The 23,281-nt window shown below is 37.3% G+C and overlaps 1 protein-coding gene across 1 annotated transcript in view; it reads left to right on the top strand.

The window, feature by feature from the left end:
* The window catches only part of Fur1 (Furin-like protease 1), a gene marked incomplete at its 5' end in the record, with an annotated part of 42,790 nt that overhangs the window by 771 nt on the left and 18,738 nt on the right, over positions 1-23,281 (top strand). The window contains 6 exons of the mRNA XM_028317377.1: positions 264-433; positions 3,981-4,109; positions 9,670-9,835; positions 16,977-17,149; positions 20,351-20,560; positions 21,772-21,910. Of these exons, the coding sequence (XP_028173178.1) occupies positions 264-433; positions 3,981-4,109; positions 9,670-9,835; positions 16,977-17,149; positions 20,351-20,560; positions 21,772-21,910 (987 nt within the window). The remainder of the gene's footprint in view (positions 1-263; positions 434-3,980; positions 4,110-9,669; positions 9,836-16,976; positions 17,150-20,350; positions 20,561-21,771; positions 21,911-23,281) is intronic.

Raw genomic sequence — 23,281 nt, 5'->3', positions numbered from 1 at the left:
TCCAGCAGTGGACATCATCTGGCTGAAGCGAACGAACTTATAATTGAAACATGTTGATACGATAGAGAGATCTTAAAGGTAGAGTACATACTTAGATCCTGAAGTCGAATTCTCGGTTGCGAGTTCCTAAAGAATTTATCCTATGACGCATTATCAGTCAACTACGTGATCTAATTATGTCTTTCACCTAAGTGAATGCAGTTCACTATCATGGTTTTCTGCGAAACTAAACCAGTATTAATTCTCAATCTCTCTCTCTCTAGCTGAAACAAAACCATCGGACGCCCCGGTGGCTGCGCCGGCACCGTCGTCCGCCACCAAACGAGCAGCCGGCTCGAAGCGAGAGCAGCCCAGCCGGGTGAAGGGCCGGCCACGCGCCGCCGACTCCAAGTTCCAACTGAATGACCCCAAGTGGCCTCACATGTGGTACCTCGTAAGTAGATCTTTTTCATCTCGTCTTATTCTTGATAAAGACGTTTCATCCACGAAGACGCGCCCCACCATTCTTCTGCTAATGTTTGAGTGTTATCGGTACACGCTAAATTATCCATGCACACGCACATTACAATAATGACGCTCGGATTGCTCGGATCTAACTCCCCTCGACCAAAAATTGATGGGGGGTGTCATCGTGGATGAAACGATCTACATTATGTTGTATATTGCAAGAATGGCACAAATTTCAATCAACCAAAACTTTTCGATATAATACTTAATAAGGTCAGATAAGACCAAATCCTCCCTGTTGACTTTGGTAAAGGTCGTCTTCCTGCAGTAGATATCTGGCTAGGGTGAAGAGAGCATTTTCCGTGGTCTTAAACCTTTACCTGGTAGTGGCAGAATTGTTGCCACCATATTTTAAACCTTATTGAGAAAACATAAGGTACAAAACTAATGAAAAATATTTAAAGGGTTAAAGGTCTTATAAATTCAAATTCAAATTCAATAATTTATTTGCTTGAATACATAATTACATGCTCGTTTTACAAAGCAGATCTTATAGCTAATATGATTCCCATGTATTCAGCCTGCGGACATACATGCATGTATTCATATAAGTAGACTTGTCGAAAAGGAACCGTGTGTGTCATGTGCCCAGTCATACGCGATCTGAAGGCCTAATCGGGTCATTCCTTTGAGCTAACTGCCAGAATCTGTATTTCGACCTTATAAATCAAGTTTTTTCAAACAAATTACGTGACCGAATCGAATCTACCACAAAAATACAAGACCAGAGCTGTGTCCAATTGGGGCAAAACGCCTGAAGGTACTGGCTTGAATCTAATGTGGTCTAACTTCAGAATCTAATTTAGTACAAAGGCCGTGTTTCCAATTGGCTTTACATGTAGCACCTTTTAAGTGCCGATAACTTGGAACGAGGGAACCAACTTTTGACTGGACGGCTCCAAGGGTATGCCCCAAAGGCAGAATCTAATCAGCAACTTTACTAGTAGTTCTTACTGTATTTCTATTAGACTTGTTCAAAATGAGCCTGAAAGGCAAAAAGATGGCTCAATTTTGCCAAAACTCATTTGCTTTTTTCTAGAATCTGAAAATAGCACGTATTTAGTCCGGATAGTTCTGAAAGACTCCAAAGAGTTTGCAAAGTACTTTACTATTACTAGGTATCTTATCCTTTGAGCTCATAATGTGAACATACAAGAAAAGGCAATATTATAATTTATATTATATACTAGGTTAATTAAACGTCACCTATTTAATCATCTACAAGGTCTACTAAAGCGCTCTTATACAGCAAATGATTATGCGAATATTGATAGATTGCCATTAGGCAGATTAAAGCTGTCGACAAATCCCCCGAGATCAATGGCGTTATAAATTTTACAGGAAAGCCATTAAGTGATGAAATATTTGATTTGAGCTTATTGATATTGTAAGTATTGATGGATTTTGATGAATTAAATTTCTCGGTAGTACTTGAATCAGCGACTTGAAATCTTATTTATTACTTAGCCGTTTTTGATATTGTCTTATAACATTATTACTCGGGATCAGTTGTTAAAGTTAAAATCACTTCTTCAGAAACTAAATAATTTGAATTATAATTGTTTGCCGATGGTTGTTCCAATTTATATAATCGAATGATGTACCCATTTTATTAATGGATATTGAACTTTAAGATTGTAAAAAATTAAAACTAAAATCTATTTTCGTCATCTGAAGATAGATTGATGTGCGTACAACACTAGATATCTGAAAATAATTAATTTTGTTTATAAAGGATATTAAACTTTATGATTGTAAAAATTAAAATTAAAATCTATTTTCGTCATTTGAAGATAGATTGATGTGCGGACAACACTAGATATCTGAAAATAATTAATTGCCGACAGCTCGGCTGCTTGGTGTCGACGGCCTTATTCTAAAAAAAACATGTCAATAGCTCGTACTTTCTATGACTTTTGACAACATGTCAATAGTCGACGACTCATTTCGGCAAGTTTGATGTGTGGGTAGACTGCATACTGCATAATGTTTTTATGTTGTTGGATATAAAAAAGAGATTCTGAGTGTGTCAATATAAAAAATCAATCACACACTATACAGATTTTTTCACCGTAACATTTTTAATAAATACTATAAGTTTTTCACGAAGCAATTTCGCTGGATGGGTGTCAGCTCGCGGCTGATATTTCATTTCATTTTGCTAACTGTTGCGATATTTTATACCATTCTATCGATAAAACTCGGCTATCGAGAAAAAGCACACATGCAGCATTTTATTTTAAAATTAATTGGTTACGGACATGCAGTACCTATCTAGTATTTATAAAATGCATGCCAAAGCTGGACAGCAAAAATCTGTTTGAGCTGAGTTAGTAATAAATAGAAGCATTGTAGTTTATAGGTATATCTATTACTTGTGTATCTACGAGTATCTACACGAAGGAACAGAATTTTTCACCTGAAATAAACGACTAAATATTCAAAATTTTGGATGTGCGGATTTTAGGCCTAAAGTCAGATTCTGTTTGCTTGGAGAAAGATAGATTGTCAAAAAAACCAAGTCTCGCAACTCAGTTGTTCTACGGTAAAAAGTTGTGAGATCCATGTAATACCAAGTCCAGGCCAGGAAATCTTTAACGTTTTACATAAATGGGTTAAAGTTTTATTACTTCTTAAGGGTTTTATTATGGGTTGCTAAAGCGAATAAACCCACAAGACCCAATAAGTCCACCCACAAGATGGACCGACGACCTTATAAAGGTAGCGGGAAGGCGCTGGATGCAGGCCGCCATCAACCGGCCATTGTGGAAATCATTGGGGGAGGCCTATGTTCAACTGGACGTCCTATAGCTAAAATGATCATGATGATGATGATGAAAGCGAATAAAGGGCTAATAGCTTGGGTAGTTCATCGTAGGTATAATCCTTTCCTTTTCAATGCTTCTTTTAGTTATATTAATAGATTGTAGTCATAATACATACTCGTATACATGGATGATTGTGTTATACTTTCATTATAATACTTAGTGGAATTACTGCTTTCAAAACGTGAATTAGAACTGGCCCCATAGCAGACATTTTCCTACATCTAAAGGCCTTTTAAAATATATATTGGTTATGGCTATTGGAGCGGGTACCACTTTCCATACATTTGTGCCCATCATCCTTTGTCTTGAAGAGGTTTATTTTAATGCTCCAACAGAGGGGGCATTCCAGTGACTCTGTTAATTCATTCTCTTTCACTATGATCACGGTTTTCACTAAAACTATCCAGACAGCTTTGTAAGCGGACGCACACGGCCTCCTTGGCCGCGCGGCACTGGCCACAAAGAAAATGCATTCTTTTCTCGACGACTAATGTCGATGTTCTTTTGTTTTTTCCCGCTCTCGACGCTCGAATTTTCGTGCGTAATGCGAACCTGTAAATAATATTAAAATAATATATTCATGTGACGAAACACACACAACAACACTTACCAAATCGAGCCGTTACAATAAGATTTTTGTTACAGAACCGAGGCGGTGGCCTGGACATGAATGTGATTCCGGCATGGCGGGAAGGCATCACCGGCAAGGGCGTGGTGGTAACCATCCTGGATGACGGGCTGGAGACCGACCATCCTGATTTAGCTGCCAATTACGTAAGTCTTCTTATTTTAACCTTGATAATTTTAGGCGCATTCCATTAGAGGCAAGAAGAAGCGCTGCAGTGGCAATTAACTGCGGCGGCCGCTCAAAGTGTGTAAAAATACAAATATTAGCAATTATTTTAACGAAGGGCGAATAACATTAGCATTTATGTGACTTATTGATTCTTACCTTTGATTTAAATAATGTCTATTTTATCAACACTTGTCATACAGTTCAATCGCTGTCTGTCTTTTTACAAAATTGTAAACTTCTCTTGGCGCGGTGTAACGTATGTACTAGGGCATGAATATCGGAATCTCGGAATCTCGTAATATCGGAATCTCGGACTGCGAGATCCGATATTTCAATTCCGATATTAAGCGACCCAATATCGTAATATCGGAATCAGATAAAAGTTTTAATTGAGATTTTAAACAAAGCGTTTAAACTCGCCACAACCTGCCACAAAGCCCAAAGTACATGATTGGCAAAGACCAATGATTTTCTCATGTCTCTCACCATCACTTTTTGTTCCACTGCAAATATTTTAATATCTTTACTATTTATGGTTAATTTAACTTGTTCTAAATCAATTTTAGCATTTGCTATGGTACTTGGTCAACAAAGATCGACATCTCAACTCCCTTTCAAACATTAATTTTACTGGACTATGGACCGTCAGTTCTGCGTACTAACTACTATGTGCCCTGCCCATTGCCACTTCAGCTTGCTAATCCGTCGGGCTATGTCAGCGACCTTAGTTTACGGAGCTCCTCATATCTGATTAGATCTCGTAAAAGAACACCAAGCTTATCCCTCTCCATAGCACGTTGTGCCCTATATTCAAAGGCCACGTTTTCGAGCCGTATATCATCACTGGTAACACACACTAATTGAAGACTTTCGTCTTCGTATTCGCCGATTTACCTCTTTCTCGAAATTGCATCTAACTACCTAGCTGATCGTTTGTCCGAGATAGACATTTATGTACAGTCGCGGAATGAAAAGGTTCGTCACCTTAGTGTCGGTTTTCGCTTGCACCAAAGAGTCAAACCTGCCAACATAACAGTGCAAGAAACAGTGCTGCTAACATTTAAATAAATATGACGTTTGCTGACGAATAAGGTTTTGCTTGTTTATTTTTCTATTATAGTTCCAAAATACTGGACTGTCCTGTCGATGACATTGACAGTGGGGCGCCACCGTCAATACCGGATCGCTGGTTCAGATTTTTGCCATGTTGGAAATCATATAGTTGAACGATGGTAGCGCCCCCCTGTCATTGAGTTTGGTGGGACAGTTCAGCGTGGGTCATCTATACATCAGTGCAATGCAATGATGACATTGACCAATTGACAATAGTTTTTTTTATTTAATAGACATAATAATGGCAGGTGAACCTACAAGAAGGTTTTAGTTTATCAATCATAATAATCTTCTTGACAAGATATTAAATCGTCAAACAACTTTGATCTGAATAATTTTGAACTTTACTGACGAACAGTTAAAGATTGTTTTCTCTAATTTGAGATTATTCTGTAACATAGTTTCAAAAGGTAATATGTGCTCGCGATTCGTTGAAGGAATCAATTTGAAAACTGACGAACCTTTTCATTCCGTGACTGTACATACTTGTCAACAATCTCGAGAATCGAGCTCCTAACCGAAACTGGGTAAGGAGCAACACGGACTGGACATTCGACATAAGCTTCGTTTTTTTCCATATTCATCCGAATTCCGAAGGCCTACCTGTTGGGAAACTCGATTAAGGTCTTCGAGCATTATGATAAGGTCTTCCAACGGTTCTGCCTTAGTACGCAAAACAGACGGACGATGAGGCAGCAAGGTTCTGAAGTGGAGGCCACGTACTGGAAAGCGCAGCGTAGGACTGATAACCACAAGGTGGACCGACGACCTCATAAAGGTAGCAGGAAGGCGCTGGATGCAGGCCGCCACCAACCGGCCATTGTGAAAATCATTATCGGAGCTTGTTTTCAGCAGTGGACGTCCTATGGCTGACATGATGATGATCATGCCTCGTGGTTTTGTAAGTTGTACATCGATAATCAAAAAGGAACAAATTACAAGCATATTTAAGTTTTTTACCACTCTCTACAATTTTTGTAGCACGTGATTTGAATGACTCTAAAATTCGTTCCGCCAACATAAAACAGGGTAATAAAATGAAGGAGTAAAAGTTTGTTTGATACCTGTGACTTTACAAAAACACTTTAATTATTTGCTAGTCCATAATAAAATTATAAGCTTATTATCAGTAACCAAAATTCAAATTCAAATTTTCCATTCATTATCAGGTGATCCGTCTGCTCGTTTTCCTCTTGTCACATAAAAAACCAAATGAAATGGATACCCATAACGTAAAAATGGTTTTAAAACTTCAATTTTATGAAGTGCTGTTTTGTACCAAATTAAAGATTTTTATTACAATCATTATTTTATTGTAAACAATCCAGAATTCTTACGAATATAACCAAATTAATTTTATAACACATGAACTCAATTCCGATATTAATATCGGAATTCCGATATTGAGATCTAATATCGGAATTCAATATCGGAATTGAAAACCTTCCGATATTACATGCCCTAGTATGTACAATCTGAAAGTGAACAAAGCTTTTACGAATACATAATTTAGGAAATATTAGGCATATTGTATAACATTCTACATAATATACCTAAACTAAAACGTTTGTAGGTAATCTAGCCTGTCACTTCTGACGTATATTATACAAAAGCTTGTGATAGCTGATAGGCATTACTTTGTAAACGTACCTATGTTATGTTAAAGTTTAAACTACTGTAGTACCATTAATTTATAACTAAACCTTAATCAACTTCAACTAAGACAAATTCCGGAACAACAAAATAACTATAGTCGTATTTAACCTGCAACTTACACCTATTTAAATTACGGGAACTGCTCTGTGAATATCAAATTACCACTTAGCTCTCCCATTTGTTATTCGGATATCGTGAACTCAGCTAACGAGTTTTGTCTAGAAATACCTTCTGGTAGATTTGTAATTAACTCTAAGACAAGCTTGCATTAAGGGCAGCTGCACACTGTCCGATTTTGTTGATTCAGGTGTACTTGTAAAGCTCATGTTTTGTTTTTAAAGTAAACATGAGGCTTGATGACACAGGCATGTACTTTTTAAAAGATGTCAAATCTAAAGATAATAATCTAATAGATGTTCTGTATGTGTGTCTAGCTTGTGTACTACCTTTCTGTGAAATGAATAAAATTGGGACACGCGAATTATGCATTAATATGCGAAATTACAATTTCTCCATTATATGAATAGATCCTATTTTGCCATAATAATCCCTGCTAGTGGCTGTAAAGTCTACAGCACGCAGTTAAATCTCACCGCAAATCGTATCTCGCCGCGAAAATCGCGTCGAAAATGTTACTTACGCCTCCACATTTGGGTTCAGTACAAAACGTTGGGATGTGCCGCTAATGTGCCAGCAATCTCGGCATATGGCGCAAGATTGCTCGCCTCCCGCATTACCGTTACCGTACCTTTTACCGAAAAGAGTCCAAAGTGACATTTACGAACAAAGCCGACTTTGAAATTATGCGATTCATCCCGCACGACTTTAATTCTGTTGTTGCCGTTCGGGGAACGTGTAATTGGGTCGCGGTGGTGCCGTCGATTATGCAGCGTAGGCGCGGCCGGTGTAAATGGTATATTGCTGGAAAGCCTGGAGATTAAAATTCACTGCTTTTGGATTTATTTTCTCAATTAAATTATTACAGCCTTTTTACAGACTGATGTGTTAATATGCTGAGCAATGACATTATTTAATTAAAAATAAAACAAACACAACTTCGTCAAATTTTATTTTACAGTTCTTCCGGAGATGATCGTTTAGTTTTGTCTGTATTAAATCTAATGCAAGATAAAATAAATACCTTACACTTCGGCTCTTTTAAATAAATCGTTTCCACGTGTCTGTTCACAAACGCGTGTTAATACTTACGTTATTTAATGGAAAAATTTGGAAATGTGTGCGTTAAAACAAAAAACGCTAATCTGCAAGAGCCCTTTTCACTCAACATCGCCGGACATGACGTCAGAGCTGTCAACACGGACGCAAATAAAAGGATAGGCGTCCTTTCATTGCCTCCCCAGATCTAGCTTATTTTCATCTGGAAGGTTTTTTAAACTTTTACGTCGCCTTAGACAACTTCAATTAGCTTTGAATAAGTACCTTTTATTAGTCCCAATTCTCCTTCGTTTCTGTTTCACTTTCATATTTAGAATGATAATAATAGGTACTTTATATTCATTATTTATTCTTGTGCTTACTTCGGATGTAGGTATCAATTTGGAGCTTTTATTTTATTTTCTGCTTGGGTGCTTACAAAGCCTGACAGTTTCAGCCTACACGAATATAAGATGCTTAAAATCCTCGGCATCATTAAATGAAATGTACTTAATACTCTGAAAGACAGCACAAAAATAAGGGGATTCTTTTCCTTGTCGCGACAATAAAATAATCTTCTTAAACATCTGTCTGGAAAATAAAAATATGTCTGAGTTCTCAAACATTGGATTTAGTTACTCTCGTATTCTTTGCTGATACAGATGAAAAATACACGGATTTTTGTACGTGAGGTTCTGTAATATTTAATAATTTTGTAAAAGGACAGATAACGAGCAAAAAAATATCTTTAAGCTGCTGGTTTGCTTCATACTTTGTAAATAATTCCACATAATATGACACTAGTCAATGAGGGCTATCGTTTTAGCGCTCACCAGTTAGCGCCACTGTAGAGTAAGGTCCTGTCACTTGCTAGTAGCGAAGACAGTGGCGCCAACTTGTAAGCGCTAAAGTGGTAGGAGGACTATCGCATTTGCACTCATCAAGATGGCGCCACTGTAGAGTAAGGTCCTGTCAATCGCCAGGGGTGCCAACTGTTAAGTATAAAAACGATAGCCCTCATTGATATTACCTACGTTTTATGAGCAGCCAAAACGGGATTCTCCCAAGCTATGGGGGATTTATAGTCATCAGAAGGCTTAGTGTGAATTTACATCAAACGTTGTTACTGGCGAGCGCGTTAAAAATATATTATGAAGATTTTAGTTCTTGAAAGTTTCCGCTAGGGGCGCTGTACATCCGTCATACATTTAATGTAATTTTTTACGCGCTCACCAGTGACGACGTTTAATGTAAACTCACACTAAGCGCCCTGGTCGCGAACTCAATTGACTGTTTTATTGATTTCAAAGCTACTAGAAATATTTACCTACGACCAATTGATAACTAACTAGGTTTTCACTGATGAACAGTTTTCATTTTAATTATTATTACTGACGGGATTGCTACCATGTACCTTAATTTTGAGTTTCCGATATTAATTTGACGTTTCCGTGACCATGGCACTTGCAACAGTGCCGAAATATCGAAAATTCAAAATTAAGGTAGGTACATGTCGGTAGCAATCCCGTCAGTAATAATAATTATGTTAGTGACCATGAAGGTTTTCATTTTTTTAAATATAACCTGATGATGCTTATTTTTATATTCTCACAGGATCCAATGGCCTCTTACGACGTCAACTCGCACGACTCGGACCCGCAGCCGCGGTACGACATGATCGACTCCAATCGGCACGGCACGCGCTGCGCGGGAGAGGTCGCTGCGACAGCTAACAACTCGCTGTGCGCGGTGGGTGTTGCTTTCGGCGCTAGAGTGGGAGGTAAGAAACAAAATATAAACGACAAAACAATTGAGTAACGATGGTTTCAATGGCTTCCTACGACGTCAACTCTCACGACTCGGACCCGCAGCCGCGGTACGATATGATCGACTCCAACCGGCACGGCACGCGCTGCGCGGGAGAGGTCGCTGCGACAGCTAACAACTCACTGTGCGCGGTGGGTGTGGCTTTTGGCGCTAGAGTGGTAGGTAAGAAACAAAATACAAACGGTAAAACAATTAAGTAACGACTACTCCAATGGCCTCCTACGACGACAAATCGCACGACTCGGACCCGCAGCCGCGGTACGACATGATCGACTCCAACCGGCACGGCACGCGCTGCGCGGGAGAGGTCGCTGCGACAGCTAACAACTCGCTGTGCGCGGTGGGCGTGGCTTTCGGTGCTAGAGTGGGAGGTAAGAAACAAAATACGAACGATAAAACAATTGTGTAATGACGGCTCCAATGGCCTCCTACGACGACAAATCGCACGACTCGGACCCGCAGCCGCGGTACGACATGATCGACTCCAACCGGCACGGCACGCGCTGCGCGGGAGAGGTCGCTGCGACAGCTAACAACTCGCTGTGCGCGGTGGGCTTGGCTTTCGGTGCTAGAGTGGGAGGTAAGAAACAAAATACAAACGGTAAAACAATTAAGTAACGACTACTCCAATGGCCTCCTACGACGACAAATCGCACGACTCGGACCCGCAGCCGCGGTACGATATGATCGACTCCAACCGGCACGGCACGCGCTGCGTGGGAGAGGTCGCTGCGACAGCTAACAACTCGCTGTGCGCTGTGGGCGTGGCTTTCGGTGCTAGAGTGGGAGGTAAGAAACAAAATACAAACGGTAAAACAATTAAGTAACGACTACTCCAATGGCCTCCTACGACGACAAATCGCACGACTCGGACCCGCAGCCGCGGTACGACATGATCGACTCCAACCGGCACGGCACGCGCTGCGCGGGAGAGGTGGCTGCGACAGCTAATAACTCGCTGTGCGCGGTGGGCGTGGCTTTCGGCGCTAGAGTGGGAGGTAAGAAACAAAATACAAACGGTAAAACAATTAAGTAACGACTACTCCAATGGCCTCCTACGACGACAAATCGCACGACTCGGACCCGCAGCCGCGGTACGATATGATCGACTCCAACCGGCACGGCACGCGCTGCGCGGGAGAGGTCGCTGCGACAGCTAACAACTCGCTGTGCGCGGTGGGCGTTGCTTTTGGCGCTAGAGTGGGAGGTAAGAAACAAAATACGAACGATAAAACAATTGAGTAACGATGGCTCCAATGGCCTCCTATGACGTCAACTCGCACGACTCGGACCCGCAGCCGCGGTACGAGATTATCGACTCCAATCGGCACGGCACGCGCTGCGCGGGAGAGGTCGCTGCGACAGCTAACAACTCGCTGTGCGCGGTGGGCGTGGCTTTCGGCGCTAGAGTGGGAGGTAAGAAACAAAATACGAACGATAAAACGATTGAGTATAGAACGGTCGGATACGTTACCGACCAAAGTTCCTACTAATCTTTTGCGCCATTTTGGCATTTTTATCGTGGGCAAGGCGTCTTGTCGGAAGACGATTGTCTCGTCGCCAATCTCATCACCATTTCACAAGTGAAGTGATTGTATAATATTGAGACTTGTATGTACGAATCTTCTCTATTCCCGTTCACTTTGCTACGGCTCTAATCATACTACGAACGTTACGAATCACGTCTCGTAGCGCGCCTCGTTCGTCTCATTACTGCTACAGTCGCTTCTTTGAATGTCACGGCGGTTATTCCAGACTAATCTCATTCCGCCACCACACAGGCTTGTACAAAAATGTTTGCGATATTATTTAGCCTTTTATGTTTAATACACAAGAGTGATTCTGTGTTGGTTCAGTCACACGAATATTTGTACAGACATGCCTTGTGTAGTTTCGGCATGAGGGAGTACCTACGCCGTAGCGCTACGAGAAACGACTACCGTAGTCGTTACTTATTATTAATCGTAGATCGTAGCATTGCTCACACGAATTTTGACTACGACGATTCCACCGGCGAAAATATTGGTGTAGATTACGCAGTAGATAGATTATTTCATAATAAATCCTCAATGTAATTTCATTCTGCCAGTTAGTAATTCCGCCATCTTGGCTGCTGCTTATTAAGAGCATTTTGTACATCATAATTATCGTTTATTTATTTGTTTTCTTTGTACATTTTCGTTAAACAACAGCTACTTACAGTATGTTAGAAACTGTATCTACAGTATGTTACTAAGCACAAGGTTAACCATCTAAGCGCTCCAAAAACTCGTTACATTTTTATTCTTTATTCAACACATTAAATTGGAGCCGGCAAGAAGTATAAAAAATATTCCTCCTCACCGTCTAAGCAGGGCCGACGTGCTTCTGAGAAAATGCTACTTTACACCAAACTCAAAGGAAATGTGCGAACAAAAACTGCTGGAGTTTACTTAGAGCGTCTTTATGTAACGTCATAAGTTTTTATTGTTCTCATTTTTTTCTTCAAATATAAACACAGGAACGCTGCGAGTATGTATGTGAGACGCGTGTGGACTAATTTATTTAGGCGTTGTTATTATTATTATTTTATTTATTATTTATTTATTATTTATTTATTATTCATTATTGAGCAATTACATATTTTTTGCCTACGGAATAAACTTGACAAATAATATTTTGATTCTCACACAAATGTATTACAGTGGTATCTTAATGTCTATTCGTCTTACTGAAAAAAGTGACATGCAAAATATTAGTGTATCAATAGAGAAATTGGTAGCACAGAAAAAGTTGTCAGTTATTTAGCTGGAAAGTTGAGTGGTTTTAATAAGTTATAACACAATAGTTGACGAAAATACATTATCATCAACCTACCAGGAAATAAGTAGGTATAAATCAGTATAGTCATAATACTTAATTAACGCTTGCGCTGGTTTACTGAAATGAAACCATTTTACCTATTATGGCTGGCTGAAATCCGCTCTTATCGAAAAAATACATTATTAAAGAATTAAACAAATGACAAATCAACCATTCAGCGGGAGAAGGATTAACAATGAATTAACATTGTCATTTTAAATTTTAACTGTAATTTATGCTGTTGCATTTAATTATAGGATTGATGATACTTATTGTGTCGTCGCTTCTGTTTTCAATTGATGTTTATTATTATGTCACCGCAATATTCATGGATTAGCTTGAAAGGTTTTGAAATAAAAATAAAAAAAACTGATGGATTGAGTAAGCGATAACTTGGCCTGATGGTTTGGTGGATGGCCGTACTGGGCTGCAACGAAATTCGAAGATTCAAATTCCGTTAGTGCATTATTTCTTAAGTTTTATTGTAACAATCTTAAAACAAGTCTCAACAGCTCTTAATTTAAAGCTAACTAAATAATGTGAAAATAGTATTTCAATTTGGTAACATAAATATATTATGTTCTTATTAAGCAATTATAGTAGAATATGATGTTGAAAGTTGCCAAGCTGAAGGAAATTCCGAAATTTCTTTGAAGTTGCGGATATGAAAACGCTTGAGAAGTTATTAGAATATCTAGCGCACGCTTCTCTAATACGAGTCGGCGTTTAAGTCACCATGTGCCGCCTAACTTCGCTCACAACTCAATTTTATTTAGAGTTTGTTACACATATTAAATTATGTTATAAATCTGTTTTTCATAAACGACATAACAGGTCCGTTAAACAGGATGAGAAAGGAAAAATAGTTTTGTTTCCTTGATAAGAATTTCATAGGAATCCAACGAAATTTAATTTTGTATAAGTATCAAACAACTAAAATAGAGTTTTCCTTCTCCAAAGTTTAATCTATCTCTTGAGTCTCTATACTTGAGTTCTCTATAATTAGTTCAGTCGCTCAGATGATAAAGCGTACATAACCTACTAAACCTTTTTTACACATTTTTTTTATTATTCAAGAATCAATGTTGTTAGTCAAGTAATTTATATCAATTGGTCAACCCAAATTAACCACAGCTGTTCCTGATGTTTTGTGCAGTTCAGTGAGAGCAATAAATTCAAATCCACATTCAAAAGTCATTTCACTATGCGACATTTCATAACTTCCACTCCGTTAAGTGATCCATTAATATTGTTCGGCATACTATGAATTTTGCGTTAGTAAAACGGCTACCAATAAAGCTTGATATAAATATTTATTAAGGTATCAGATAGGCATAAAGGTTTAAATTGACTAACTTTAAACGTTTTGATATTTAACTTACTGATGTTATCAAATAATGGCGAAAACGAATGTCTCTATACATAGGAGTTTACTTTAGATAGCCCCCTTTATGTGATAGGCCTATATTCTTTTACCATAGTTGCATATACCAGCATTTTTTTTACTTCTCGAATAAAAAAAAAGATATCCTATTGTATTACTTGGAATATTTTTCAATCATCTCTGTAATCAACCTTTACCATTCTCTTCTCTGAATTCTTTTCCTTTTTCCAATTACAACCATCTTTCCGAGTATCCTCGGGTGCGTTAATTTCCTAGCTTTGTGCAAATTGAATTAAAACTTCCAATTAGAGCTGTTGAACACTGCCCTGTTATTGAAGATTGATTGCTGGCCTGCAGATTATAATACACCCGTATTCACAAACGATGCTTACTTAAGTGACGAAGAAAATCGAACGCACAACGTTGAATAGAGCTCTGTGATTGGTTCGTGTATGACCCTTTGCGTCCACGCGCACTGTGAGACCTCATAGTAATGTTTGCGAATACAGTCGGTACAGTTCCAGTAAACATATTTTTAACAATAGGTATAACGATAATAAATACATGAAAAGTAAAGATAAGAAAAAAAAATATAACGTCAGTATGTAGTTCAAAGAAACTGTCAATCTCTGTGATCTACACAACGTATCTTTGAATACAAAGTAAAATCATCTTCAGATCTTAAAGACCGTTCATTTCTTATTTTGCTAGACTTTGGTATATCGTAGGTAAGGTATGTACCATTTACAAGATTGTCTGTGTTGTCCAGTGGCAAGGAAACTGTATTGACTTCTTTCTCAAATAAGTACTATAAGTAATAATATAGCATAAATACATTTGTTGTACGTTAAATTGAAACTGTATTACTTTAAGTAAACTTTCTTAATACATAGGTAGGCTCAATCGTTAAAACCAATAACAATACAAGACTAGAGTAAAATGGTAGAATGTTCACTTCTTTTATTAATTGAACAAAGAAATAAAATTTTATCTCCAATGCACATGTTACCAGACATGCCAAATCTGATAAGTTTAGATTTTATCTGTTCTAAACAGCGGGAGAAGTTGTTTGTGTGGAAGATAGCACATCAAGCGAAGCATGGTGAGCCTTATCTCGTTGTAATACAGACTATTTTGGAACAAAAATGTATAGTCTAATGTGATGTCGAATGTCATATACGTGTAACGTATAGGTAATATTTGGGATCGTATTTTCTTCATGTGGTCTCAAAGGATCAGTCAAATCCGTCAATATCTGAAGCGTGAGAGTGTTTTAGACAAGAAAAACAGGCTTACGAACCATGAAAAATACGTATTACCAAGGAAAAACATTAACCAAAAGCAATATTATCTTGTTGCGGATATGGATTTCTTGGAAGTTCAAATGAAAATAAATAGCAGCTCATACTATTGGTTTATTTTATATTTTTCATTTTTATGTAGTACATCGTAATAAAATTTCCTTGATTTATTTTTAGATTTGTTTTCCTGTATTTAAATGATTTCACCTGAGTCTCTACACTGATAACTACGAACCCTAAAAATGGGTATACAATTGTGATTTATTGATTGTGTAACACGTTTTCTATTTCCAACTTACACACAACTTGAGAACGTAACGAAGCAACCGCGAACTGGAATCGGAATCGATCCTTTGAGAAGAGAAGTCCCTTGCCAAAGGATTAAATCTCTTGTACACCAGTCTTTCTCAGTCTGACTATTCAATTTGCTCGCACAAACTTTGTTGGCCTTACAAACTGAGACGAACTCAAAATACGAGCTTCGCAAATTAGCATCTAGACTTTCAACTTGTTGACCACACAGCTCGAACTTAAGTTCGCAATGCAAGAATGTGGTATGCTAATTCTTGCGTTTGTCCTTGTCTGGTTCATTAGGGATGAGCGAGCTAACCGCATTCCAGATAGGTATACTTACTTGCCGAGCAAACGAAACTAGGTTTAACAATGCTACTGTTTGTTAAAATATTCTTTGAATTGTATTCGAGTGTAGTTAGGTGTTTCGCGATAAATTATAATAAATCTTGATAAAGGTATTTACATTTTTATTCTATGGTCTGATTTTGAAACTGACTCAAGCTCATAAACTGTTTTAGGCTTGATTGGATGACTATTATTGTTAACAAGTTTTAAGTAAGTAGGTACTTATTTCTTAGAATAAACAATTTTATTTTGTAGAATAAAGACAAATTGTTTATAATTATAGAACAATGATAACTTTACTTTTTTTACTTTACTTTAGGTAATTTGCGAATAAATTTAACATTTGCCCAAAATTCAATTGTGGTTTATAGAGCAGTAGATAGTAAATTCGTCCAAATGAGGTGCATCATAATTTCAAAATGGATAACATAAATATTGAAATTTATGTGAATTTCGCCGTTAAATTTTAAATGAACCTGCAACATAAAGGATGTTATTGGCCGGTAGTTTAAGGTAGTAAAATTAAGTAGATCAAATATCTGAGTATAGTTTTTCAGGTAACCAAAATCTTTTCATTTGCTGGTATATGATATTGATTTAGTAATTCCAAATTATTACCTCCTTGTCGCTAATAATATTACTTCAATGTTCCTTGTGTAGAGTTTGTAAAGAAAAGTTTTACTAATTTATTCAAGCCATCAAGACGTTTAATCGTATAGTATGACGCAGTTGTAGACTCTCATAGGCTGAATGATGATGATTTATGTCATTTAAATTAAAGTAATGGTTACTGAAATCTCCTTCTCATCAGTTCGAATCACGCTAAAGATTTTTTCATGTTTGAAGTTTTTACTGTTTAGATTCAAACGCAGTTCAGTTACCCGCAAGGTATAAAAGTTTGAAGGTTCTTACACCTATTTTTTTCCTAGGAGTCCGAATGCTGGACGGTGACGTCACGGATGCAGTGGAAGCCAGATCCCTGAGCCTCAACCCTCAGCATGTGGACATCTACAGTGCGTCATGGGGTCCTGACGATGACGGGAAGACCGTGGATGGACCTGGAGAACTGGCGACGAGGGCTTTCATCGAAGGTGTTACTAAGGTAAGCTGAACAATTTAGAACATTCGGTAAAACATGTTAAAATTATCTTTTGACTGATACCTTTGATTTGAAACCCTATAAAGTAAATAACGTCCAAGATATTTTTTATGTCATCAACTTCATAATGAGAATATCTACAATACTGGTGTCTTAATAAGTAGGTATTATTTTATAGCCTTGTACTACAATGTTACCAGCATTGTTAACCTCAAGCAACGCTTCCATCCCATAACCAATTTATATTTTATTAAAAAAAAAATCTCTTTATTACCTATTACACCGCGCGTTCAATATTTGAAAACAAAGGATGTACCTACTCGTAGCTGTAAAACAAACACATTTTTTCACTAACATGGATATCAAATTCAAATAATACTCTGGTAATATGATTACGCTAATTCTATTGAACATTGGATATTGAATTTATTTGAGCCTTTATACTAAAATAAATAGGTACCCAGAAATTAAAAATTTAAAAATAATATTCACATTTTGTACTGGAGCATTTATGAAACACAAACCCCAGTTTAAAAGCTTTGGATGTTCATCAGCAGAAGAGACACGTCGCAACTTGCAACGTCAGCGTTTTTCATTAAACAAGGATAATCAGCACCACTCAAAAATGTACGAGCGCGTTTATTATTTCACTCTCCCCACACAGTAGAGTAAGTTTAATAAAGTCCCAACAGCCAACTGCGAAATTCGCTACTTTAATTTGTCAGTGTAACACACTGCAACGGATATTGGCCCGTGCGGTCACAACATAAGACCCATTTTAGCTATCGAACACTTAGTCGATTTTATAACTAAGTTAGTGTAGGGCGAACAGGAGCAACGAGGCGACACTTGGCCGTAGTAATTCCTGTAATGACGCAATTATTTTCTCTCTATTCCCTGCACTATGGCGCCAAATGAGGCGAAGACAGTAAGGCCACGTTGACGGCATATAAAATAACTGAACATCTCATAATACGTGTAAATGAGCCCGAAACTTTGCTGCACTTCAAGCTCTACTTTATAACGTAGGTGTCTTTGAGATCCGAAAAATGGAAAAAAATATACATCACAAAATATGTCCGATTCTGAATCATCTAAGATCTACAGTCGGTTCATGGTCAAGTTTCCACGCTTCTTTAGTCGTGTAGTCGTATTAACCCTTAAGTAACATCGTTATTTTTGGTTACACTTTGAACACCCTGGGGCAAAAAATTACCCCAAACGGAAATTGAAAAAAAATAAGTAAATATTTAAAATCAATTTAATTTTGTGATTTACAATGTATTAATGGACTCACTGAATTATATGATTGCTTTAAAATAACGTCTATCTAGCGTAAAGAAACACCTTAAATCAATCATAACAAAAAACAAATAATTTGTCATTGGCAACCAATAGTCTCCACAGTGGTCTTCTAGAAAAATCTTGGAAAGTTATTGTAGGAACCAAAAACTTACACTAATCGGACATTAAATAGATGTTTTATGCATATTTTAAACACAAAATGAAATAAAACGAAAATGTCTGGCTTTATAATAAAGCAAAATAAAAAAACTTGTTTTTTTATAAAATTATGAAAAAAATATTTAAAAATATTTTTTATTTATTTTATTCCTAATTATTTTTTCAAAACACATCAGACACGCTGAATTACTACGTAATTATTAGTTTTGAGCCCTATTTCTGTGTCGAATTTATGAACGCTCTGTTCTGAGGGGATGTCTTCAAAGTTCGAAAAGTATCATGTAAATCAAGCTCTAAAATATCTCTCTACATTCTAGAGACAATGTGCTACTTAATCGTAATATAAATATTTACTCATTTTGGTTCAATGTTGTAAAAACCTATTAATAACATGTTAGGTGATGATAAATTAAAGTATGCGTAACTAACACCCTGGGGTAAATTTCTGCCCCACCTACCTGTACAAGCCAAACGGATGATTTTTTTCACTAACCGCATCTACGAGCTTAAAGCGCACACTCTGGATTAAGAATACACAAAACGACATTGCACTAGCTACGCTAGAAAAAAAGATATGTCAATTTTTATGCGCCTGGGGTAAAAAATTACCCCACGGTGTTACTTAAGGGTTAAAGTAATCTCTGCAAGTCTTTTACCAAGTGCGAGTAAGCGGAACGTTATTTTTTGCTTGAACGTTTTATTTGCCCCTGTAAAACGTAGTTCGATTTATTAGATAGATAAATATGAAACGTAACGTCTCTAACTAAAGACACTGCGTAGCATAATTAATCTGTTCAGATTAGAGTAACTGCACACACCTTAATTGTGAATACATGGTCAAGTCCTTGACGCCAGTAAAATTTACATAACGTCCTGCCCTTCCCGAGTAAACTTGTTTAGACAATCCTCTTTAGACACCCTCTTTCGGTTTATGGCGTAGACAGAGAGGAACGAGATTACGAACCCAGGTAAGAGTAAATACATAAGTATAAAACGCGTAGGTGTCCCATTGATTTGATCTTATAAGAATAAACCTAAAGAACAACGATACACCTCTGAAAAAAGTTGCGAAGAAATCCTATTATTCTTAAATTATGCCGTAACGAAAAACAAGCAAATTCCTATTTTTGAATCGGCCCCACGACACCCCACGTACTTGAATACCCCAAAAAGATATTTTTTATCATCAAAATATGACACCACCCCTTTTCACCCTACAATTACGTAAATCTTTACTACTCAAGGCTGCGACTACACTGTGTAGCTTTGAATCTACTAGGTATTAATTTAAATCGACTTTAATATTCCTGCAGTACCTAAAACGTCAAAAGAAAATGTTGATCCTATATTCAACAATAACGTAACTTTGGCGAAGTCCTTGACTTTTCCAACATCCAATAGCACTTACAACGTAAGATGTAATAAATGTTACCAAAACAACGTAAAAGCGTGTAAACGATACCGCGCTAATCTGAGCTCTAATCGGAGCTTGCTATAGTATCGGGATACTGAAACAAGACAAGCTTGTTATTACACAGCCCAATTTTAAAGGGCTTCTATCAAAGGAGAGATTTTGTTCAAGTAATATCGTCCCAGTCCTATTTCAAGGACCTTTTGCGTAACAGTTTTGATTTTGTTCCAAATATACTTTGATGTAAATGCTCAATCTTCTAGAGCGTATGAATCTATAGTCTATACTAACTTATAGAAAGAAAATATTAACTTCTCTTCCATTCCCAGGGTCGCAACGGTAAAGGATCCATCTTCGTATGGGCATCAGGCAACGGGGGCCGAGAGCAGGACAACTGCAACTGCGATGGCTACACCAACTCCATCTGGACTCTGTCGATATCCTCGGCCACTGAGAGAGGAGAAGTTCCATGGTACTCCGAGATGTGCAGCTCGACCCTCGCAGCTACTTACAGCAGTGGCGCTATCAATGAGAAGCAGGTTTGTGTGTCTCTATCATTCGTAAGAAGAGAGCAGGACAACTGCAACTATGAGGGATACACCAACTCTATCTCGACCCTGTCGAAATCCTCGGCCACTGAGAGGAGTAGTACATACTTATTCTCAAGATATGTATATGTAAACCTATCGATTGGTTCTCGTTCGTGTGAAACATACGTAATATTGAAAAGTCGAACAATATATTTTCAATCCATTTCCAGTTTCGCGAGCCTCTAACTCCGAGCTATCTAACAACACAGCCGTACCTGCACAACAGTCAATTTTGTCTATCCTAAAATTCTACATGTTGTATAATCCCAAGAGGACAAACGGATAACATTATTAAACTTTATTTGGGGTCCATATTTCCCATAAAATCTTATTCCAAGTTTTATACGAATTCATATCCCGTAGTTTATATGCGACTAAGATGTAATTCGGTCCTTGTCTGCCCAACGTATTATTAGTTGGCCCAGCATCGGCAATCAAAGTTGGCCCAAACTTTTGGGTCAAACAAATTTGGTTGCGATACACCGAAGTGGAAAAAGGCGCGAAATATACGAAGACACGAGTTTGGGTTTACCCAAAACATGTTTAATAATATGATAATGGAGAGGTCTTTTGAATACATTACCGAAATGGGTTCCGTGTTTTACTAAAGCATTACAGAAAACAAAGATTAAGGAAATATTATTTCCACTTTTCAGATTCTGTTGAACTTACATACAAGTACAAGTAAATACTTGTACATAATAATTTCAAGTTGAACTCTTTTGATTATATTCCAATCTATTATTACTTTGCAAAGAACAAGAAACTTTTCCGAATTTATATGAGAGTCAGAACCGTTTGGTACGATTTAATTACACCCTAGCTAGTATAAGAAATATCTAACATTATTAAAAATCCTAGCTAAGTTGCTTCAGTTTTGTTAGATGTGCCGTCGTTATACTGATTAAATAAAATTAAGTATCGTTATACTGATGAGAATTTGAGCCCATTTAAAAAATTCAACAAAACTTTTTTGATTTTACAAAATATTTATAAAGGTCTGTGACTAATGCAAAGCTTTTTTGGCACGGGACACACCAAAACATTTTTTTTTAAATTGTGTTCTATGGTTTTCCTTTTTTTTTGTTTATATTTATGTTGATCTTGTATGTGTCGTGTGCTAAATAAATTATATAGAATATATATTCTATTTCCAACAGGTCGTAACAACAGACCTCCATCACTCGTGCACAGCTGGGCACACGGGGACATCTGCATCTGCTCCTTTGGCTGCCGGCATATGCGCGCTCGCTCTGCAAGCCAACAGGGACCTAACGTGGAGGGACTTGCAACATATCGGTGAGATATCCTCTTTATATCAGTTGTTTTTATTATTATGACCTCGTGGTTTGCACGTCTAGCAAGTTTTAAGTATCAATTTTACAAGTACAATATTCAAGTAATGATGTAAGGTAGATAATGGATGCATGAATGATAGATGATATCCTCCCGCTTCCCTTGAGTAAGATATGGCACTTTACTCAGAAAACCTTACAAAAAAATTGAAGTGATGTTACTCCGGATTAGATTGTTATCAAGATCATAAAACTATACATCAGTTACCATAACCTAAATAGTTTCTGAGAATATGATTCATGATATAATTGTAGTAACACACTACCACCATGAATGCGATCCGAACGATTGCAGATAAGTTTTTGTTCATACATATTCATACATTTTCATAATTTACGGCTGCATTTATCATAGCTTGCCTTCTACGTGTGAATTATTACACTAAAATGCATTAAATCTCATAAAATTATACCTCAAGTAAACATAACAACCGTAATAAGCGGTTACGTATAATTTTATAACGTACGTAAAAGAAATATCATTCTTGAAACAAACTTTTATTTCTCCCTCGTTATTTTCATCCTCCGTGTAATAGGTTTTTTGTTTAATAACTTTTTCCTCGATTGCAACTGAATTTTCAGGGAATTTTATTCTTACAAATATTTTTCTTACTTATTCATAACCTTATCAAGTTTTATGCGATCCTTTTGCCTACAATAGAATACAATACTATGAAAAATGCTTTCTTATCAAACGCATTGTTGTAGACTTCAGCATAATAGTACGGTCTATTGCTTTAAATAATATTAAGAGGCCTGAAAGCCTTTATGTAATGTGGCCTGTACGATAAACAGCGTATGTGTGAAAAACGAAATCCATTATCATTTATAATAAAAGAGTTCAAAGCATATTACCTATCTATATGCTGAGAAAGGTTATTGAAAGAGTTTCTTACTGGATTCACCGATAATGTAGGCTTAAGTTGATTGTAACGTGAAACTCATTTTCCCGTACGCGCTCGTCTGCCTTATCACATTTATACACTTATTACCTTTACCAAAGTAGGTATTGATACCTAAGGTACATATTATGTACACCTTAGGTATCAATAAAATTGAATGGTGGCTGACGCCCGTATTTACAAACATTACCTACTATGAGGTCTCACAGTGCGCGTAGATGCACAGGGTGACACATGAACCAATCGCAGAGCTCTATTCAACGCTGTGCGTTTGATTTGCTACTTTACATAAGCAAGTATCGTTTGTGAATACGGGCGTGAGTTTTTCAACTGCCTTGTCAGAACTTACGAAAAGTTACTGACTACTAATATTAATGTATTTAGGACATGTAAAAGCTTTTACAACACCGAAA

This window comes from Ostrinia furnacalis, unplaced genomic scaffold (genome assembly GCF_004193835.3).
Source record: "Ostrinia furnacalis isolate ACB-3 unplaced genomic scaffold, ASM419383v2 OfSCF6199, whole genome shotgun sequence".
Classification (NCBI taxonomy): domain Eukaryota; kingdom Metazoa; phylum Arthropoda; class Insecta; order Lepidoptera; family Crambidae; genus Ostrinia; species Ostrinia furnacalis.
Note: the sequence above shows the minus strand (reverse complement) of the source record. Positions and strands in the feature narration are given on the sequence as shown.